Raw genomic sequence first — 16,230 nt, forward strand, 5'->3', positions numbered from 1 at the left:
GGAATGCATCTCTTTAATCATTATAAACTTTTGATACCCTTTCTCATTTCTCAACATTTTTAAACGATGAGCATTTTGTAAAAGCTGATACTCAGGTGAACTTTTGTCCCTTGTCAATGGGCAGCACAAACCGTTATCTAGAGTATACTGCCAAAAAGCTGTTCCAAGTCCTATTGATTGCGATATATTGGTTTTCTATTAAGCCTCACAGGGGGCAATATCTGCCGAGAGACCCTGGGAGCCAACTAACTAAATATAACACTGCTTTATCGTCATATTTTTATTCAGCATAAGATATTTGTTGTATTTTTGGAAATGGTTAGGATCGAGATATCTTGTGGATCAATTAGGTTTTATGGACTTCAACCTTACCAAGTAATCGAGATGGACTTTACCAGCCCCAGCAAGAAGTACAAACATTGTGTTCATGTCCCAAATGAATTATATCGAATGTGTTAATTCCGAAATAACATATTAACCCCCCCTTTCCCAGCAAATTGTCAAAAACAAATATTAAAAAAATATGAAAAGAAAACACAACAATCTAGCTGCAGCAGAGGATGATCCTCAGCAAAACGGTAGCTAAATCATTCCAATGACTTCCAACAGTCTCACTTTCAATAATACCAATTAAAACTTTGGCAGAATGCTCCATAATACATCCAATTACTTTCTCAGTGTCTGTAATATGTATTCAGCATAAAGGTCCCTGCACGAAAGTAACAATACAAACGTTAAAATCTTTTAAACACAACATTGGCTCAAAGTACTATATTATCAAGCGTTTGTACATCCCAAATCAGCATAAAAGAGTCAAAAGCAGACGTCACTGAGATTAGTAAAAACCATGTTTAAACATCATATTTAGATCATACATGGAGTACTGGATGGCATCGACAGCAGTATTTGGAGGCAGGAACTCGTTAACAGCAACCTCCTTGTTCTCAAGCTTCTTATCTAGTGACAATTAAGAAAATTATACTTGTACAAATTTTGCTAGAAAATTAATAGGAGGAGCAAATTAAAAAGATGAAGAGGATACAGTCTTCAAAGAAGCGGCGGATTTCTGCCAGGCGGTGAGGGGCAAGCTGGTTGATATCAGTGTAGTGGCGATACTCTGGATCATCAGCGCACACGGCAATTATTTTATCATCCTTCTCACCCTGGATAGATGAAGAAATTCTGTCATTCCTTTATCATTAGGACTTGATAATAAAGGTCCAACCTGAGACATAAAGTAATAGGAACCTGATCAATCATAGGCATCAGACCTATGGCCCTAGCTCGAAGGAAACAACCTGGGAGGACAGGCTCCTGTTGAAGAAAACAAATTCAATTCAATTAGTCTGTAGAAGATACTTTGTTGCGGATTAGATTGGACGAAAACACCAGTAACTAACATTATACTGTTTAAGATTTTGTATGGAAAGGCATTCATCTCTCACTGGCTTACCTGCATTAGGACTAGTACATCCATGGGGTCATTATCTTCACATAATGTCCGAGGAATGAAGCCATAGTTCTGGGGGTACACCATTGATGAGTATAGGACACGATCAACCTGAATATAGACGGTAGAAGGGAGATTGATTATGTGTCTCTTTGAAACAAAACAAGAATGACAAGGCAATGTCATTGACCATGTAACAGTATTGCTTAATTCAACCTTATAGGTTGGATCATTGTATCATACCTTAATGAGACCAGTTTTCTTGTCAAGCTCGTATTTGACTTTACTACCTTTTGAAATCTCAATGACCTGTAAGGATGAAGCTAGTAAGTAAGCCACGGGACTACCAAAAGAAGTGTTTAAATAACAAAGATAACAATATTGCCATTTTTCTTTTACTCTGCTATGTTGTTCCCAACAATCCGATCTCATTGACAGATGGCAACAATCAAGGTTACAATTGGAGAAATTACGAATCTAATCATTAAAATAGTTTTCCTATGCTGAATAGGAATACAAATAGGTGCAAATTTTCTCCTAGGTAATTGCAGTTATTCAGACATCATTTGAGCTAACATTTCGTGCTTGTATATCAACAACTATACTTACAACATTGAAAACCTTTGGAGCTTCAGGTCCTGCATAACACAAAAGGAATGATCAGATGTAGGGGTGTCAAATGGGCAGATTGGGTTAATTTTGGGCGGGTCAAAATAGGTTGAGTCAATAATTGGGCGGGTCAAGTTACTTGGGCTAAGATGGGTTGGGTCAAAATGGATTAAAATTCGGGTCATAATCCAACCCGCCCAACTCTTATTAAACTTTAATTAATATGTGTTATTTTCTTATAAATTGTATAATTACTAAATAAGGCTTTTTTGCTTTTGTTATGGTCATACTTAAAATATTAAACAAAAAAATAAAATTATTTCTAAGATATTTTGACAAACTTACTCATGGATCAATTTGGGCTAAAAATTAGCCCAACTTTAATTGGGTTGAGATGGGTTGGGTCAAGATGAGCTAAGTTCAATAAATGGGCGGGTCAATAACCAACCCAACCTTGGGCAGGTTGGGCAGGTCATTTGGGCTTGGGCCAAATTTGACAGCCCTAATCAGATGTATGTATGTGATAGTGAAATTAGTGAAGAATGAAAGAGATCGAGTAGGGATGAGGAAGCTACCAATCTCGAGATCGTGCCAAGGATGAGCAGCAACAGACCTCCTGGACAATGATGAGAGGATCCTCTCATTCAAGCGAGGGGCGCGTCTATGTTGGGATACCTGATCATCACTCATTTTTACCTGGTAAATTTGAAATTGAAGAAAAAATCAAAATAATGGACAAGTAGTACATGATGATGGAGGAGAAATCGCTCAACACATAACTAAAATCGATCCGAAAAATAAAAGCTATAATAGCTTTCCGAATAGTAGAAAATTGAAAAGCTCACAAATTCAGAATGCATGTTACGTACCTTGGATTGATGGAAATGAAGAAAATGAGAGAATTGAATGATATTTGTGGGTGCTACTCTGTGTATATATAGCGCAGCGCCCTATTAGGTGAAACAAGACAGCTTTCCACGCGGGGCGGGGGAGAAGACCGATTCCTTTTCCTCTTAAAACTTCAATATTTAAGGCCCTCCTTTTCCTTCTGCCTTTAATTCCTTCTTCATAAACATGCATTAAGTATACTTGTATTTCTTGAATTTTCTACTTCACCTACCATTTTTCAAAGCCATCTGAAAGACAGGGGTTGCTCCACTTACAACTGAGAGGTTGTGAGTTCGAGTCTTCCCAAGAGTAAGGTGAGAAGTTCTTGGAGGGAAGTATGTCGGGTTTCTATTTGGAAATAGTCTTTCTACCCTAATGTAGGGTAAATTCTGCGTATACACTACCCTCCCCAGACCCCACTGCGTACAAACAGTCTCTGCTGGGTTGTTGTTGTTGTTGTTTTCAAAGCCATATGAACCTGCAAACTAAAGTAGAAAAGGAAAAAGAAAAAAAAAAGAACCTTGCAAATACAGTGGTTAGTAGGAGTAGTATTTAATTCCATTTCGGTAAATACTTACTCGCACCCAATGTTTACACCAAACAAAGCAGTTTAACCATGACAATCGCAATTTAAAGTGCATATGCATATCACTTAATCATAATTAAGTACTCCTTCCGATCCACAATAAGTGATTTTTTGACTGTTTTCGTACAGATTAAGAAATACATCTTTTAACATTAATTAACAATGAAATTGACCATATTAATCTTTACTATCTCTTCACATAAAACTTCTAGCACATATTCCAACACTATTTACTTCAAGGTCAATGTAGGAAAAAAAATAATTAATTCATTCTTGAAATCTTAAAAAATCACTTATTTTGGACCACAAAAAAGGCAAAAAGATCACTTATTGTAAATCGGAAAAAGTAAAAAGTAGATTATATACGGAACATATATCATGCATTTATTTGCTGGTGTAAATACTGGATGCAAATTTTTTTTACTATTTCTTATATAGTTCCCATACTAACTAACCACATTAAAAAGGAAAAAAGATCGCATCTAAAGCACTAGTACATGATCTTTAAATAAATCAAAGTGCATGATGACCGTCACACCTCATATCTTAGGTGTCTTATATTTTCATAATTGCAATCACGTCCCAGACTAAATTAGTACTTTTTTCAGTCCAAAATAAGTGATTTTTTGACCTTTTTTTTATGGTCCAAAATAAGTGATTTTTTTCAGATTTCAAGAATGAATTAATTATTTTTTTCCTATATTGTCCTTGAAGTAAGTAGTGTTGGAGTATGTGTTAGGAGTATTTATGTGAGATAGTAAAGGTTAATATGGTCAATTTCATTGCCCATTATTGTTAAAAGGCGAATTTTTTAATCTGTGTAAAAACACCCTAAAAATTACTTATTTTGTACCGGAGGAAGTAGTGCTTAAGCTCGTTTCGAACGCGTAGACAGCGGTAGAGATACCCCCTTGAATTCCTCTTCTTTCTTTGTTCTCAATTTTTCATTTCCAGCCAGACATGTTGACTTTTAGGCACTCATTTTTCTATTTCTTACAATCTACTAGGAGTAATTTATTATTTTGACAGGATAACTCTAAAACATATATCTATACGATTAATAAAGTTTCGACGTGTCAATGACATGGAACAACGTTTACCATTGCCAAGCAGAAAGTCCTCTCCTTGTTTGACCATTTTAACCGGTCCGAAAAATCAAAGGTTATATTGTTATTAGAGGTGTATAAAGGAAATCGACAAATCGCATTAATACAATAATTCGAGTCAAACTAAACCAACCGATATTACATATATAAGAATTTTAGATATATTTAATATATGTATACTTATTGTGATGTAATTTATAAATATTTCTTAAAAATTTCATAATTTTATCTTTTAAGATATTATTTCAAGGTTGACTTAGAACTTTTGAATGTTTCAATAAGTTTTATAGTCATTAATATTAGTAAATTAAATAATGCTAACAAAAGCTCAAACCAAAATCAAATCAATATTAATGCTAACAAAAGACATTCAATTCAATACTGCAAACGGGAATGTATTGAATATCTATTTTTTGTTTTGCAATAATTTAAATAAAAATGCATCACCTATTTTTATTTTTTATTTAGCATTTAGTCATGTAATTAATACTCCCTTATTACTCTACTTATATTAGCATGACTTAGTACTTTTAGATTATGTTTATTTTTATTATGAATCTTTAATTAGCAATATTTATATTAAATAATTTTATTGTCTTTATTGTTGAATATTTTAAGATAAGCCATGACACATCTCATATTTTGTATTATTTTCTTGGAAAATACTTTATATAGTTGTGTCTTACTAGGATTAAAGAAAATTTTTGAACACAAGTTATATGTTTTGTTCTACGAAGATTTTACCGGGAAAAAATCCGAAAACCCGAGAAAACCCGAGAAAAATCGAGATTGAAAAACCCGAGTTTTATTGGTTTGATTTGGTCTTTAGATTTAATAACCCGACACAATTGGTTTGGTATGGTAATTGTAAAATCCGAACCAACCCAACCCATGTACACCTCTAATTGCTATATTCATAATTCTCCAATATATTAGGTTGTTATGTCCTATTTACAATACATTACAATAACGCCAAATTTTTAACAACTTACATTTAAAGATAGAAGTCAAGCATTATGACATACCTACTAAGGTCTTATATATCAAGTCGCATCCTTGCTAGGAGAGGCCATTATAAACTCAACACAGACGGGGCAACCTTTCAAAATGAGTTGATAGGTGAATTAGGAGGAGTAATCCGAAGCAGCTATGGGGATTGGTGATGGAATTTATGGTGAAAATAAATTACACCAACATTCTATACTCTGAACTAACAGCTCTAATGCAAGGACTAAGAATGGCAGCCTCAAACAACTTCATGTCTTTGGAGGTTAACATAGATTCAACTGAGGTAATACACAATATCAATAAGGGCAATCTGATTTACGAAACTATATATGTGAATGCAGGTCACTCCTAACAGCGGTACAGCACTGGGGCATCCTCCAGTAAATCACACCTACAGGGAAGCCAATAGGGTGGCGAATAAGCTGGTCAAGGAAGCAATCAAGATGAATAAAACAACAACAAATTTTTTGGTAGTTCCTCCGGTATTTGCCAATAAAACAATATGTGCAAACATCCTAGGAACTATTTTTGGAAAAAAAAAAAAGAGGTTATAATATTTATAATGTAGCGATAGACTACAATCTTTTTGATCCAAACAAAAAAAAAAACATTATGACATACGCACAAATGAAATATACCACGATTTATCTTCTCTTATTGAAGAATGTATTAGCTTTCTCATTTTGTAAAGTAATATGCACTTAAGCTTAAAAGTGACAAAAGCAAGATGTGCCCACAACTCAACTTCACCAGTCTAGTGATAAATAATGAGAATGTTATTGCTTCTAATCAATACAAGGCTGGCTAATGTTGGTGCTCAAAGAACCGGGGAAAATTACAAGGTAATAGAAAAAGGCAAAACTAGTATATAAGTTCTTTCTTTTTAGGTTGAAGAACCGGAGGGTCAATGTCAATTCCCATATTTGCTGCAGTGCCAGCTATAATCCTCATTGCAGATTCAATTGTAGTACAATTAAGATCTGGCAACTTCTCTTGAGCAATTGTTTTCAATTGATCAATAGTTATTTTCCCCACTTTCTCCCTCTGTGGGTCCTTTGAACCTTTTTCCACTCCTACAAAGTTACAAAAATATTACTCCATTAGTGTCCTCACAGATTTACATCTTCCATAACTAACCAAAAATCTCAGTATGCAACCACAGGAAAACAACATTTAGGCTATAACAAACAGGGTAAAAAGGCAGCCTAGTGCACTAAGCTCCCGCTATGCGTGGGTTTCCGGAAAGAGCCGGACCACATGGGTCTATTATACGCAGCCTTACCCTGCATTTCTGCAAGAGGCCGTTTCCACGGCTCGAACCCGTGACCTCCGGGTCACATAACAGCAACCTTACCAGTTACGTCAAGGCTTGCCTTCAAACATGATACTCTTCAAGATAGAGTAAGTACAGAAGCACAAGTTCACATCTACAATATGTACTACTTTGAGTGGACACCTGACTTCCAATTGTGTAACTATACTTTTTCTTTTTGGGATAAGTAAGGATCTTATTCATCAAGATGATCAAGCACTAAGTAGTGCCATTTTTCCTGAAAAAAAGGAAGGAAAAAAAGAACACGAGGGGTGGGGATGGGGGGTGTAGTTGTTCCCAATATACAAAAGGAGGGGCATATCCCTTGTATGCAATAAAGACCGATTAGAACAAGCTAATGAATTCAAACATTTTCTCTTCAAGTTGTCCAATTACACTTGAAGAGATCACCAAACTTATTCACCCACTGCTATCAACTTTAAATATTACTACCTTTCATGTTACCATAATCAACTGTAACCAAAAGAATAGTGCTTATCCAAGAAACCAGGGGTTCATTTCATGATCTTTATAGTTCGGTGAAACAAGGATACTCCACATAGTGGGATTGCATTCTTAGGATTCCCAATGGAATAGGTTAATTCGGAAATGATGTTGTCAATCCTAACACCAAATGTTTAAATCTACTGCCTGTTTTGGTTGATCATAGAAGTATAAGTAGAGAACTGCAGCCAAAACATAAAAATTTTCGACGGGTCTGTCATTCTCCAACCAGAGAGAGAGTGAGAGTCACGGTTTTTCTAATTGAGATTTCAATTTTTTTTTTCTTTCCTCCCCCAACCATCTAACAGAGCAACATGGGAAACCAAAGAAGAGAGTTTGCCATCTGGTATATTATTAAAACTACATGTCTATATCCTACTATAAAAACCAAAATACTATGGAAGGAGGGAAAATCATAGGATAGTATATCAAGTTGTAGTCTTCGAGGGCGTCTTTTGTTTACAAAGTGCACAGTGAGGCATTTACCTGTTATCGACCAACACCTGTTCAAATACCCGAATCAAGCCAAGATCATGGGGTAGTATATTGAGTTGACTTCAAGGGCGTTATTTGTTTAGAAAGTGCACAGGAGGCGTTTAACCGTTTCCGGCCAATTATATCCTATGTTGCGCGGACTCTGCGAAATGTAGTCGCACCCATGTCGAATTCTTAAAAAACGCACTACTTTTGGAGGATCCGATACATATCCTGCCACATTTTTGGAGAGTACGAGCAACATAGATTATATCCCTTCATCTTCCTTGCTGTCATAAAATCCCATGTCTGTAGACTATAGACTTTTTCTAATAGTAATCTTCAGACTTACAGTCTATAGTCTATTGAGCTAAAGCAGATTTTACGAGTTTCATGATCTCGAATTGGGATCAAATATTTAGGGACTTCTGGCAGACAGGTCCACTAGTTGCCCTTGTACATAGAGATCCAGTGGTCATATGTAAAATGCAGCCACGATAATTGAAGTTGAGGACAACAAGCAAGGGTGTGGTAGTAATAGGCCAGGATATGATGGCCTCATCCAAAACTAGCTTGAGAAGACACTTGATATTGCACATTGATTCGACCCCAGAGTAGCCACCTCGACTAACCGCGAAGTCCTTGAGCATATTATCTCTAATAATAAGACTTTGAAGGACATATGTCAAGACTATTTGGCGGCACTTATCAGCAGATCAAGTGATCAACTGTCCATGCGCATTATTCTGTCCTTTCTTACGGTCTTCACTAGGTTGACGACAACGTGCCTATGTGGCTATATCCGTGTGCAAGCTAAACGGAATTCATCTCTTCCACTAACTCTAAACGAAAAGTGGAGAATCTTTTAGGCATCCTGACTTCCCTCTAAACTAAACCTTAGTAGTAAAGCATGTGGAGTTAAAGTGTTAAATCGCCAAAATTAAAGTAGTTGAGGCTGAAAATGAATTCAATGAAATATCTGCAGCGAGTTATGAGAATTCAAAATGGTGAAACAATTAGCAGAAAGCATCTATCAGAGGGGATGGAAGGGTTCCTCAGTAGTTGATGCAATCACATTATAGGACAATGTCTGAATAAATTATACTATTAGAGGAGTTGGAAGAAGCAAAGTGAGGGTACCTGCAGCCTTGAGCAGCAAAACAGAAGCAGGTGGGGTCTTCAAGACAAAAGTGAAGCTTCTATCCTGCAAAACATGAACACCATATATAATCAGATACAAACGTTAAAAGGGATAATCTTTAATTCTCAAAAATTATGTTCACTGCCCCATATATATATATATAGACATTAAAAAATACTGCAGAGATTATGAAGGGAAAGTAACAGACATCATAAACGGTGATTTCGACGGGAATGACATAACCAGCTTTATCAGCAGTTCTGGCATTGTAATCCTTACAGAAGGCCATAATGTTAACACCCTTGGAACCCAAGGCCGGCCCCACAGGTGGAGCCGGTGTTGCCTTCCCTGCCTCCAGAGCCAGCTTTATAATACCAGTCACTGTCAAAATATTCAATAAAGTTCAGTAAAGATTGAATTTTTCTTTTTCCTTATGATAAGTAGCAACAATTTGGCAAGACCCAAATGAAAAAAAAAAAAAAAAAGAGTGGCAGTAGGAAAGTAAATAGTGGAGTACCTTTCTTGGCTTTACCACCACCAGGCTTAGGGGGAGCCATGGAAATGACAGTGAGGGGCCTTGGAGTGGAAGGAAGGGAACAAGTGTTTTTGTTGTGGGTTTGAAGGAACTGAACGGAGACGCGTTGGAATGAAGATAAATTGAGGGATGAAGGTGAAAACGAGGAAGAGAGTTTCCCTGAATGATTACAAGTTGATAAAGACGCCATTTCTAACCAAGAATTTGTAACAGAAGAAGAAGAAGAAATGAGAACGAGAGAGAGAAGTGGATAACACTGCTTGGTAGTGGTACCTTCTCCTATCTGTAGCCAGATTCCTATTTGGGCCTCTCTGCTAACATCCTACAGTTGGGCTGGGTCTTGTTTAGAGTCCAAGGGCCCAACATACTCTTGCACTCCAACAAGTTTAAATAGCACGGTCTAGCCAGTTTTCGGACTGGTCATTCAAAAATAGTCAGCGTTGTCAAGTCATTAAAAAATAACCACTATTTTGCTGCAACAGAGACCGGTCCAGTATAATATACTGGAGTTCGGTGCACCTGTGTATGAACTTCCAGCATATTATGCTGGACCGGTATACTTTGCTGGCTCCAGTATAATATACTGGAGATTGGAGCATCGGTGCTCCAAACTTCAGTATGTTATGCTGGACTAGTATATTATGCTGAAGTATTTTTCCGGATTTTGAACAATATTTTCGTTCAGATTTATCTTTACATAAAAAGTGGGTAAATTTCGATTACTTTTGAAACTGTGGCTATTTTTGAATAACCACTTGTAAATCTGGCTATTTTTTAATTCAACCCAGTAAAATCTCACTAGTAGGGTCTGGGGAGGGTAGTACATACGCATATCTTACCCCTATCCCGAGGGATAGAGAGGTTATTTCTGATAGACCATCGGCTCAAGAAAACGGAAATAGGTAATATATCAGTACCATCATTAACCCATAGAAAAAATAACAGAATTATAAGAACCAGAAAATAGATGAAAAATAAAATAATAACCAGTAGATAAAACCCGGCACTAAAAGAAAGGAAATAGTGGTATGAACTCAACATTAATCACTAGCAGTCTAAGACTAAATCCTAACATACTAGCCTCACTATGGAGCGCCGTAGAAATATGCACAACTACCTCCTAACTTACAACCTTAATGCTCGACCTCCACAACTTTCTGTCTAGGATCATGTTCACGGTAATTTGAAGCAATGTCATTTCCTGCCTTATCAATTTTCCCCAATACTTTTTAGGCCGCCTTCTTCCGCTCGTTGTAACCACCAAAACATACTCTTGCACTACAACGAGGGAAAGAGATATACTAATGAACAAATGATAAAAGTAGTGCAAATATAGACACCGGCCGGCAAGAGCTTCTCCTCATCATTCGTCTTCTCTGGTTGATTAATTTTGCTGCCAAGTTCTGCTGTGAAGCTATTTTTTTTGAATTCTTTTTAAATGACGACAAAACTTAAACAGTTGCATAATTTGCATTAAATGATTATATTTATGCAAATCACCCTTATATATATATATATATATATATATATATATAGTATTAAAAGCATAAAATTCCTTAACAAAATATCGTTAGCGTTTTTTGTCATTTTAAAATAGAGTTCACATTAAATAAAATAATCATTTGATTAATTTTTTATTATTTAGGAGTAGTCATTTAATTAATTCTCTACTATTTACGGATAACCATTTAATTAATTTTCTAACATTTATAACACTAATTTTTCAGTTCCTTTTGGTTTTAGAATTTCAAGCGCATACATTAGGAGTGCTTTTCGTTAATTACACAGTAGGAAATATGTTCAACACCATTTTATTTAGGAGCATCATTAAATTTCTCCCTTTAGATTTAGGACGGTTTTTTTCAGTTAATAAATTTTTGACTAATTTATACACACTAGGGAAGTATCGGTACTTCCAAATACATTCAGATTTAGGAGTATTAAAATTCTACACTTGAAAAGTTTTTTTAGTTAATAAAATTTTGAAACACACTAGGAAAGTTTTGGTATAACTTTTTGACAAGTGATTTTCTCATAAATATATTAAGTAAAAACGAGCTCTTTGAACTTTTTTTTGGTTTGAGAGTCTTTATTTTTTAATAAAATTTTACACAAGTTTATATGCAAATACTTCTATAAAAGAAGCTCCAGTTCCAGGTTTCATCATCAAAAAATTGTCTTGTTCGAGCAGCAGTTATAAAATTACGGATTTCTGGTTCTCTTTCTTTATGAGCAAAATGTTATTGTATTAACAATTGAATTTTATATCCTTATTTGTATTAATAGTGGAATTTTCTTCGACATATTTGTAAATTTTGTATTTATATTAGTAGTTAAATTCTGCATTCACGTATTCAAACAATACATTTTTATTTTTTTGTATTAGACTGTACGCTTCAACCTTTTGTCAATCTATCTCTTCTGCTATTTTGTTGTGCTCGCATTGGACTTTATCTCTTTGTTGGTTGTCTAGTTTTACATCATATTTTAATAGATTTCATATTGAACGAAATTATAATTAACTAAAATTTTGGTTATAAACTTTTGCTTATTTGAATTAAGTATGTAGTCCTAATATTTGTGGGGTACATCCCATAAATCAAGGAAGATAATTTTCTTCTTCTGATTGGCAGCTACCATTTTTTCTTTTGCACTGTCAAATATGGTAGGCTGCAGAAGAAAAAGAAGTCAAGTTTGGTAGGCATAGTAAATCTGCAGGAGAGAGAAATGTCAATCGTAGTAGGCGTGAGAGAGTGAGGTTCTGCCTATAAAAGGAGAGTTTCGGCTCTCATTTCTACACACCAAAATCTCAGACAATACATCTGAGTAAGAGAAAGCAAGGTATTCCATAGACTATAAGAAAATAGTCTGTGAAGAAAAATATAGTGTGAGAGATATTGTAGTGAGGTGGAAAAAGCAAAAAAATGTTCTTTCTTTTGAGGGTGTAGTGGTCTTAGAAATATTTGTACTCGTTATTACACAGTGTAAAATTCCTCGCTTTAGTGATATCCGTTGCTCTTCTTGGCCGTGGTTTTTTCCATTATTCAGAAGGGTTTTCACGTAAAATCTTGGTGTCATTATTGCTGCATTTCTATTCTTGTTGATTTAACCATAACTTAGTGTTCTGCGTTTATCACTAATACCATAAATATTATTTTTACGGGGTTTATTTCCAACAAGTGGTATCAGAGCCAAGGTTCTGTTTGAGTATGCTCTGTGGTTGCAGCACAGTCTGAACTTTCACATCAGAAAAAAATTACTTTGGTCACCTAATAAATAGTATTTGTATTTGTGATAAACGATGGAAACTAACACTAGTAGAATGGTTACTTTAAATGGCACAAATTATGTCATTTGGAAGGGCAAAATGGAAGATTTGCTCTATGTCAAGAATTTTCATCAACCTGTCTTCGCCACTATAAAGCCTGATAATAAATCAGATGAAGAGTGGAATTTGTTACACAGGAAGGTTTGCGGCTTTATTAGACAGTGGGATGACGATAATGTTTTGAACCATATTTCTGGGAAAACACATGCTCGGACCCTATGGGAGCACCTTGAAAGTTTGTATGCTAAGAAAACTGGAAACAACAAGATGTTTCTGATAAAGCAGATGTTGGGTTTAAAATACCATGATGGTTCCGCGATGACAGATCATCTGAATAATTTTCAGGAGATCATGAACCAGTTATCTGCTATGGGCATTAAATTTGATGAAGAAATTCAAGGCGTGTTTCTACTTGGTTCCCTACCAGATTCTTGGGAAATTCTTAGAACTTCATTATCAAACTCTGCTCCGGACGGTGTGATCTTTATGAATCTTGCCAAGAGCAGTCTGTTAAATGAAGAGATGAGAAGAAAATCTCAAGGTTCCTCCTCATCATATGTCTTGGTGACTGACTCTAGGGGGAAGTAAGAATCGGGGTTCTCAAAATAGAGAACATAATATAAGCAAATCCAGAAGCAGACTTAAAGATATTGAGTGTTATCATTGCGGGAAGAAAGGGCACACAAAGAAGTTCTGCCAGATTTTGAAAAGGGAGAATAGAGACAAGGAAGAACAGAAAGAAGAAGGCAATCGTGTGGCCACAGTCACTACAGAAGATCTTTTTATTGTCCTTGATGCGGATCTGATAAAAATTGCTTGTGATGAGTCAAGCTGGGTTGTGGACAGTGGTGCCGCATCTCATGTGACATCAAGGAAGAAATTTTTCTCATCCTATACTCAGGGTGACTTTGGAACTTTGAGTATGGATAATGAGACTGTATCTAGGGTGGCTAGTGTTGGAACGATTTGTTGGGAAACTAGTATTGGAACTAAACTAGTTTTAAACAATGTGAAACATGCACTTGATCTCTGTTGGTATTTTGGATGATGAGGAATATGTCAGTACCAATGGTGCTGGAAAGTGGAAGCTCACTAAGGGTTCCATGATTGTGGCTCGTGGGAAAAAATGTCGTGGTTTATACTGTACTACGGCATCTACCTGTGTTGATATGGTGAATGTCGTTGAGAGCAATAGCTCTTCAACGTTATGACATAAGAGGCTTAGCCACATTAGCGAGAAATGACTAAATGTTTTGGCCAAGAAGAAATTGTTATCAAATTTTGAAAGTGAAAAATTAGAAAAATGTGAGCACTACTTGGCTGGAAAACAAAAAAAAAGTTTCTTTCCAGTTTCATCCTCCTTCAAGAAAGACAGAGTTGCTTGAGTTGGTGCATTCAGATTTATGTGGTCCAATGAAGACAAGGACTTTGGGTGGTGCACTTTATTTTGCTACCTTTATTGATGATTGCTCAAGGAAACCTTGGGTCTACATCTTGAAGACTAAAGACCAAGTGTTGGGTGTCTTTAAGCAGTTTCAGGCTTCAGCTGAAAGAGAAATTGGAAAGAAACTGAGTGTATTCGTGTCATGGCCCGGATTTCCCACCATCGGGTGTCGTGATGGCGCCTACTATCGGAGCTAGGCAAGCCAAATATTTAAAACACCTTTACTGCTTTCTTTCAAACAATATAATAAACGAGACAAAATTTAAGCGAAGACTTTAAATCTAAAGCAACTGAAAACCAAAAGTGCGGAAATTTAATACACATCACTACCCAAGGCCTGGTGTCACTAGCTCACGGACTACTACAAAATACTACAAACAATGTCTGAAAGGAAATACATCATGGTTGTCTGATACAAGATGAACAAAAGAAAAGCATGGAAAGGGACTTCGGCCTGCGAACGCCGGCTAGGCTACCTCGAGAGTCCCTGGACTGAAGACAGCTCCCAGAAATCCTACTGCTGTGGTCCGTAAGCTGCTCCCTGATCTGTGCACAAAAATACACAGAATGTAGCATCAGCACAACCGACCCCATGTGCTGGTAAGTGCCTGGCCTAACCCCGATGAAGTAGTGACGAGGCTAGACAGTACCTACCACGATTAACCTGTACATATATATATACAACAAGTGCAAGAAAACAATAAAAAGATAGTACAAAGTAAAACTGGAGGGGACATGCTATCGGGGAGTAACAGATAAAAATGAAATATCGGAAATAAGCAGAAGAGACTCCGGTTCCCATGATATATAAGTGGACGGTGTGCCACACGATCCCATAATATCATATTTAAGTGGACGGCATGCCACACGATCCCATAATATCATATATAAGTGGACGGCGTGCCACACGATCCCATAATATCATATATAAGTGGACGGCGTGTCACACGATCCCATAATATCATATATAAGTGGACGGCGTGCCACACGATCCCATAATATCATATATAAGTGGACGGCGTGCCACACGATCCCATAATATTATATATATAAGTGGACGGCGTGCCACATGATCCCATAATATCATATATAAGTGGACGGCGTGCCACACGATCCCATAATATCATATATAAGTGAATGGCGTGCCACACGATCCCATAATATCATATATAAGTGGACGGCGTGTCACACGATCCCATAATATAGTTCATAATATCTGACTTCATATAGTAGACCCCTTCAGGGAGAATAACAACTCAATACCTTTAACCCGGCAAGGGTACAGCTAACAGCCCAAAATATCCCGACAAGGGAGAATATATATATCAGTCTACACATCCCGGCAAGGGAGTATTCACAACACATTCTCCTTTTTAAATCCATTCTTCCTCAACTAACACATTCATGTTCGAGCTAACGCTCCAAAAGTACACCAATCACAATTTTACCTCAACCGTTCACATTATATGAAACTCATCAAATAAACAAGGAGCTTGTGTCACATTATTCGAATTAAAAGCAATCAAGACTCACGGTCATGCTAGACTCCGGTGCATAGATAACCGTCACCATGCCTATACACCGTACTCCACATTAGCAAGTAGCAAATATCATCCTAATCCTATTCCCTCAAGCCAAAGTTAGAACAAACACTTACCTCGAATGCTCCAAACTCAACTCACGCTTCTAGTATAGCTTTACCTCTTGATTCCACCACCAATCCGCTCGAATCTAGTCATAAGTTACTTAATCACATTAATAATTACTAAATGAATCATCCCCAATGCATGAAAATAGATTTTTCAAGGTTTTTCCCAAAAAGGTCAAAAATACCCCCGGACCCAC

At 36.4% G+C, this 16,230-nt stretch overlaps 2 protein-coding genes across 3 annotated transcripts; both read right to left on the reverse strand.

The window, feature by feature from the left end:
- Nucleotides 1–335: 335 nt before the first annotated feature.
- On the reverse strand, nucleotides 336–3,058 carry LOC104211228 (soluble inorganic pyrophosphatase PPA1-like). Of its 2 annotated transcripts, XM_009760250.2 has the most exons (9): nucleotides 2,929–3,058; nucleotides 2,635–2,755; nucleotides 2,060–2,088; nucleotides 1,694–1,759; nucleotides 1,454–1,561; nucleotides 1,249–1,314; nucleotides 1,043–1,163; nucleotides 876–957; nucleotides 336–709 (listed from the first exon to the last, which is right to left on the reverse strand). In XM_009760250.2, exons 2-9 carry the CDS (start codon nucleotides 2,747–2,749, stop codon nucleotides 667–669), a joined length of 630 nt encoding a protein of 209 aa, XP_009758552.1. In that variant the 5' UTR covers nucleotides 2,750–2,755; nucleotides 2,929–3,058; the 3' UTR covers nucleotides 336–666. The 2 variants fall into 2 exon arrangements, with proteins under 2 accessions (XP_009758552.1, XP_070008929.1); XM_070152828.1 differs by lacking the exon at nucleotides 2,060–2,088 and having other exon boundaries at nucleotides 2,929–3,049.
- Nucleotides 3,059–6,377: 3,319 nt separating this feature from the next.
- On the reverse strand, nucleotides 6,378–9,920 carry LOC104211229 (large ribosomal subunit protein uL11c). Its single transcript, XM_009760252.2, has 4 exons — nucleotides 9,596–9,920; nucleotides 9,287–9,459; nucleotides 9,078–9,141; nucleotides 6,378–6,720 (listed from the first exon to the last, which is right to left on the reverse strand). Exons 1-4 carry the CDS (start codon nucleotides 9,801–9,803, stop codon nucleotides 6,509–6,511), a joined length of 657 nt encoding a protein of 218 aa, XP_009758554.1. The 5' UTR covers nucleotides 9,804–9,920; the 3' UTR covers nucleotides 6,378–6,508.
- Nucleotides 9,921–16,230: the final 6,310 nt, after the last annotated feature.

This window comes from Nicotiana sylvestris, chromosome 8 (genome assembly GCF_000393655.2).
Source record: "Nicotiana sylvestris chromosome 8, ASM39365v2, whole genome shotgun sequence".
Classification (NCBI taxonomy): Eukaryota; Viridiplantae; Streptophyta; class Magnoliopsida; order Solanales; family Solanaceae; genus Nicotiana; species Nicotiana sylvestris.

Excerpts from the sequence above, each read along its gene's own strand:
- LOC104211228 (XM_009760250.2), bottom strand. The coding sequence starts at position 2,749 with ATGAGTGATGATCAGGTATCCCAACATAGACGCGCCCCTCGCTTGAAT. Across the intron at positions 1,760-2,059 it reads CTCCAAAGGTTTTCAATGTT|GTCATTGAGATTTCAAAAGG; the intron begins GTAAGTATAGTT and ends TCATCCTTACAG. Across the intron at positions 710-875 it reads GATGCCATCCAGTACTCCAT|GGACCTTTATGCTGAATACA; the intron begins GTATGATCTAAA and ends ACTTTCGTGCAG.
- LOC104211229 (XM_009760252.2), bottom strand. The coding sequence starts at position 9,803 with ATGGCGTCTTTATCAACTTGTAATCATTCAGGGAAACTCTCTTCCTCG. Across the intron at positions 9,460-9,595 it reads TGGTGGTAAAGCCAAGAAAG|TGACTGGTATTATAAAGCTG; the intron begins GTACTCCACTAT and ends ATATTTTGACAG. Across the intron at positions 6,721-9,077 it reads TTTGCTGCTCAAGGCTGCAG|GAGTGGAAAAAGGTTCAAAG; the intron begins GTACCCTCACTT and ends GTAACTTTGTAG.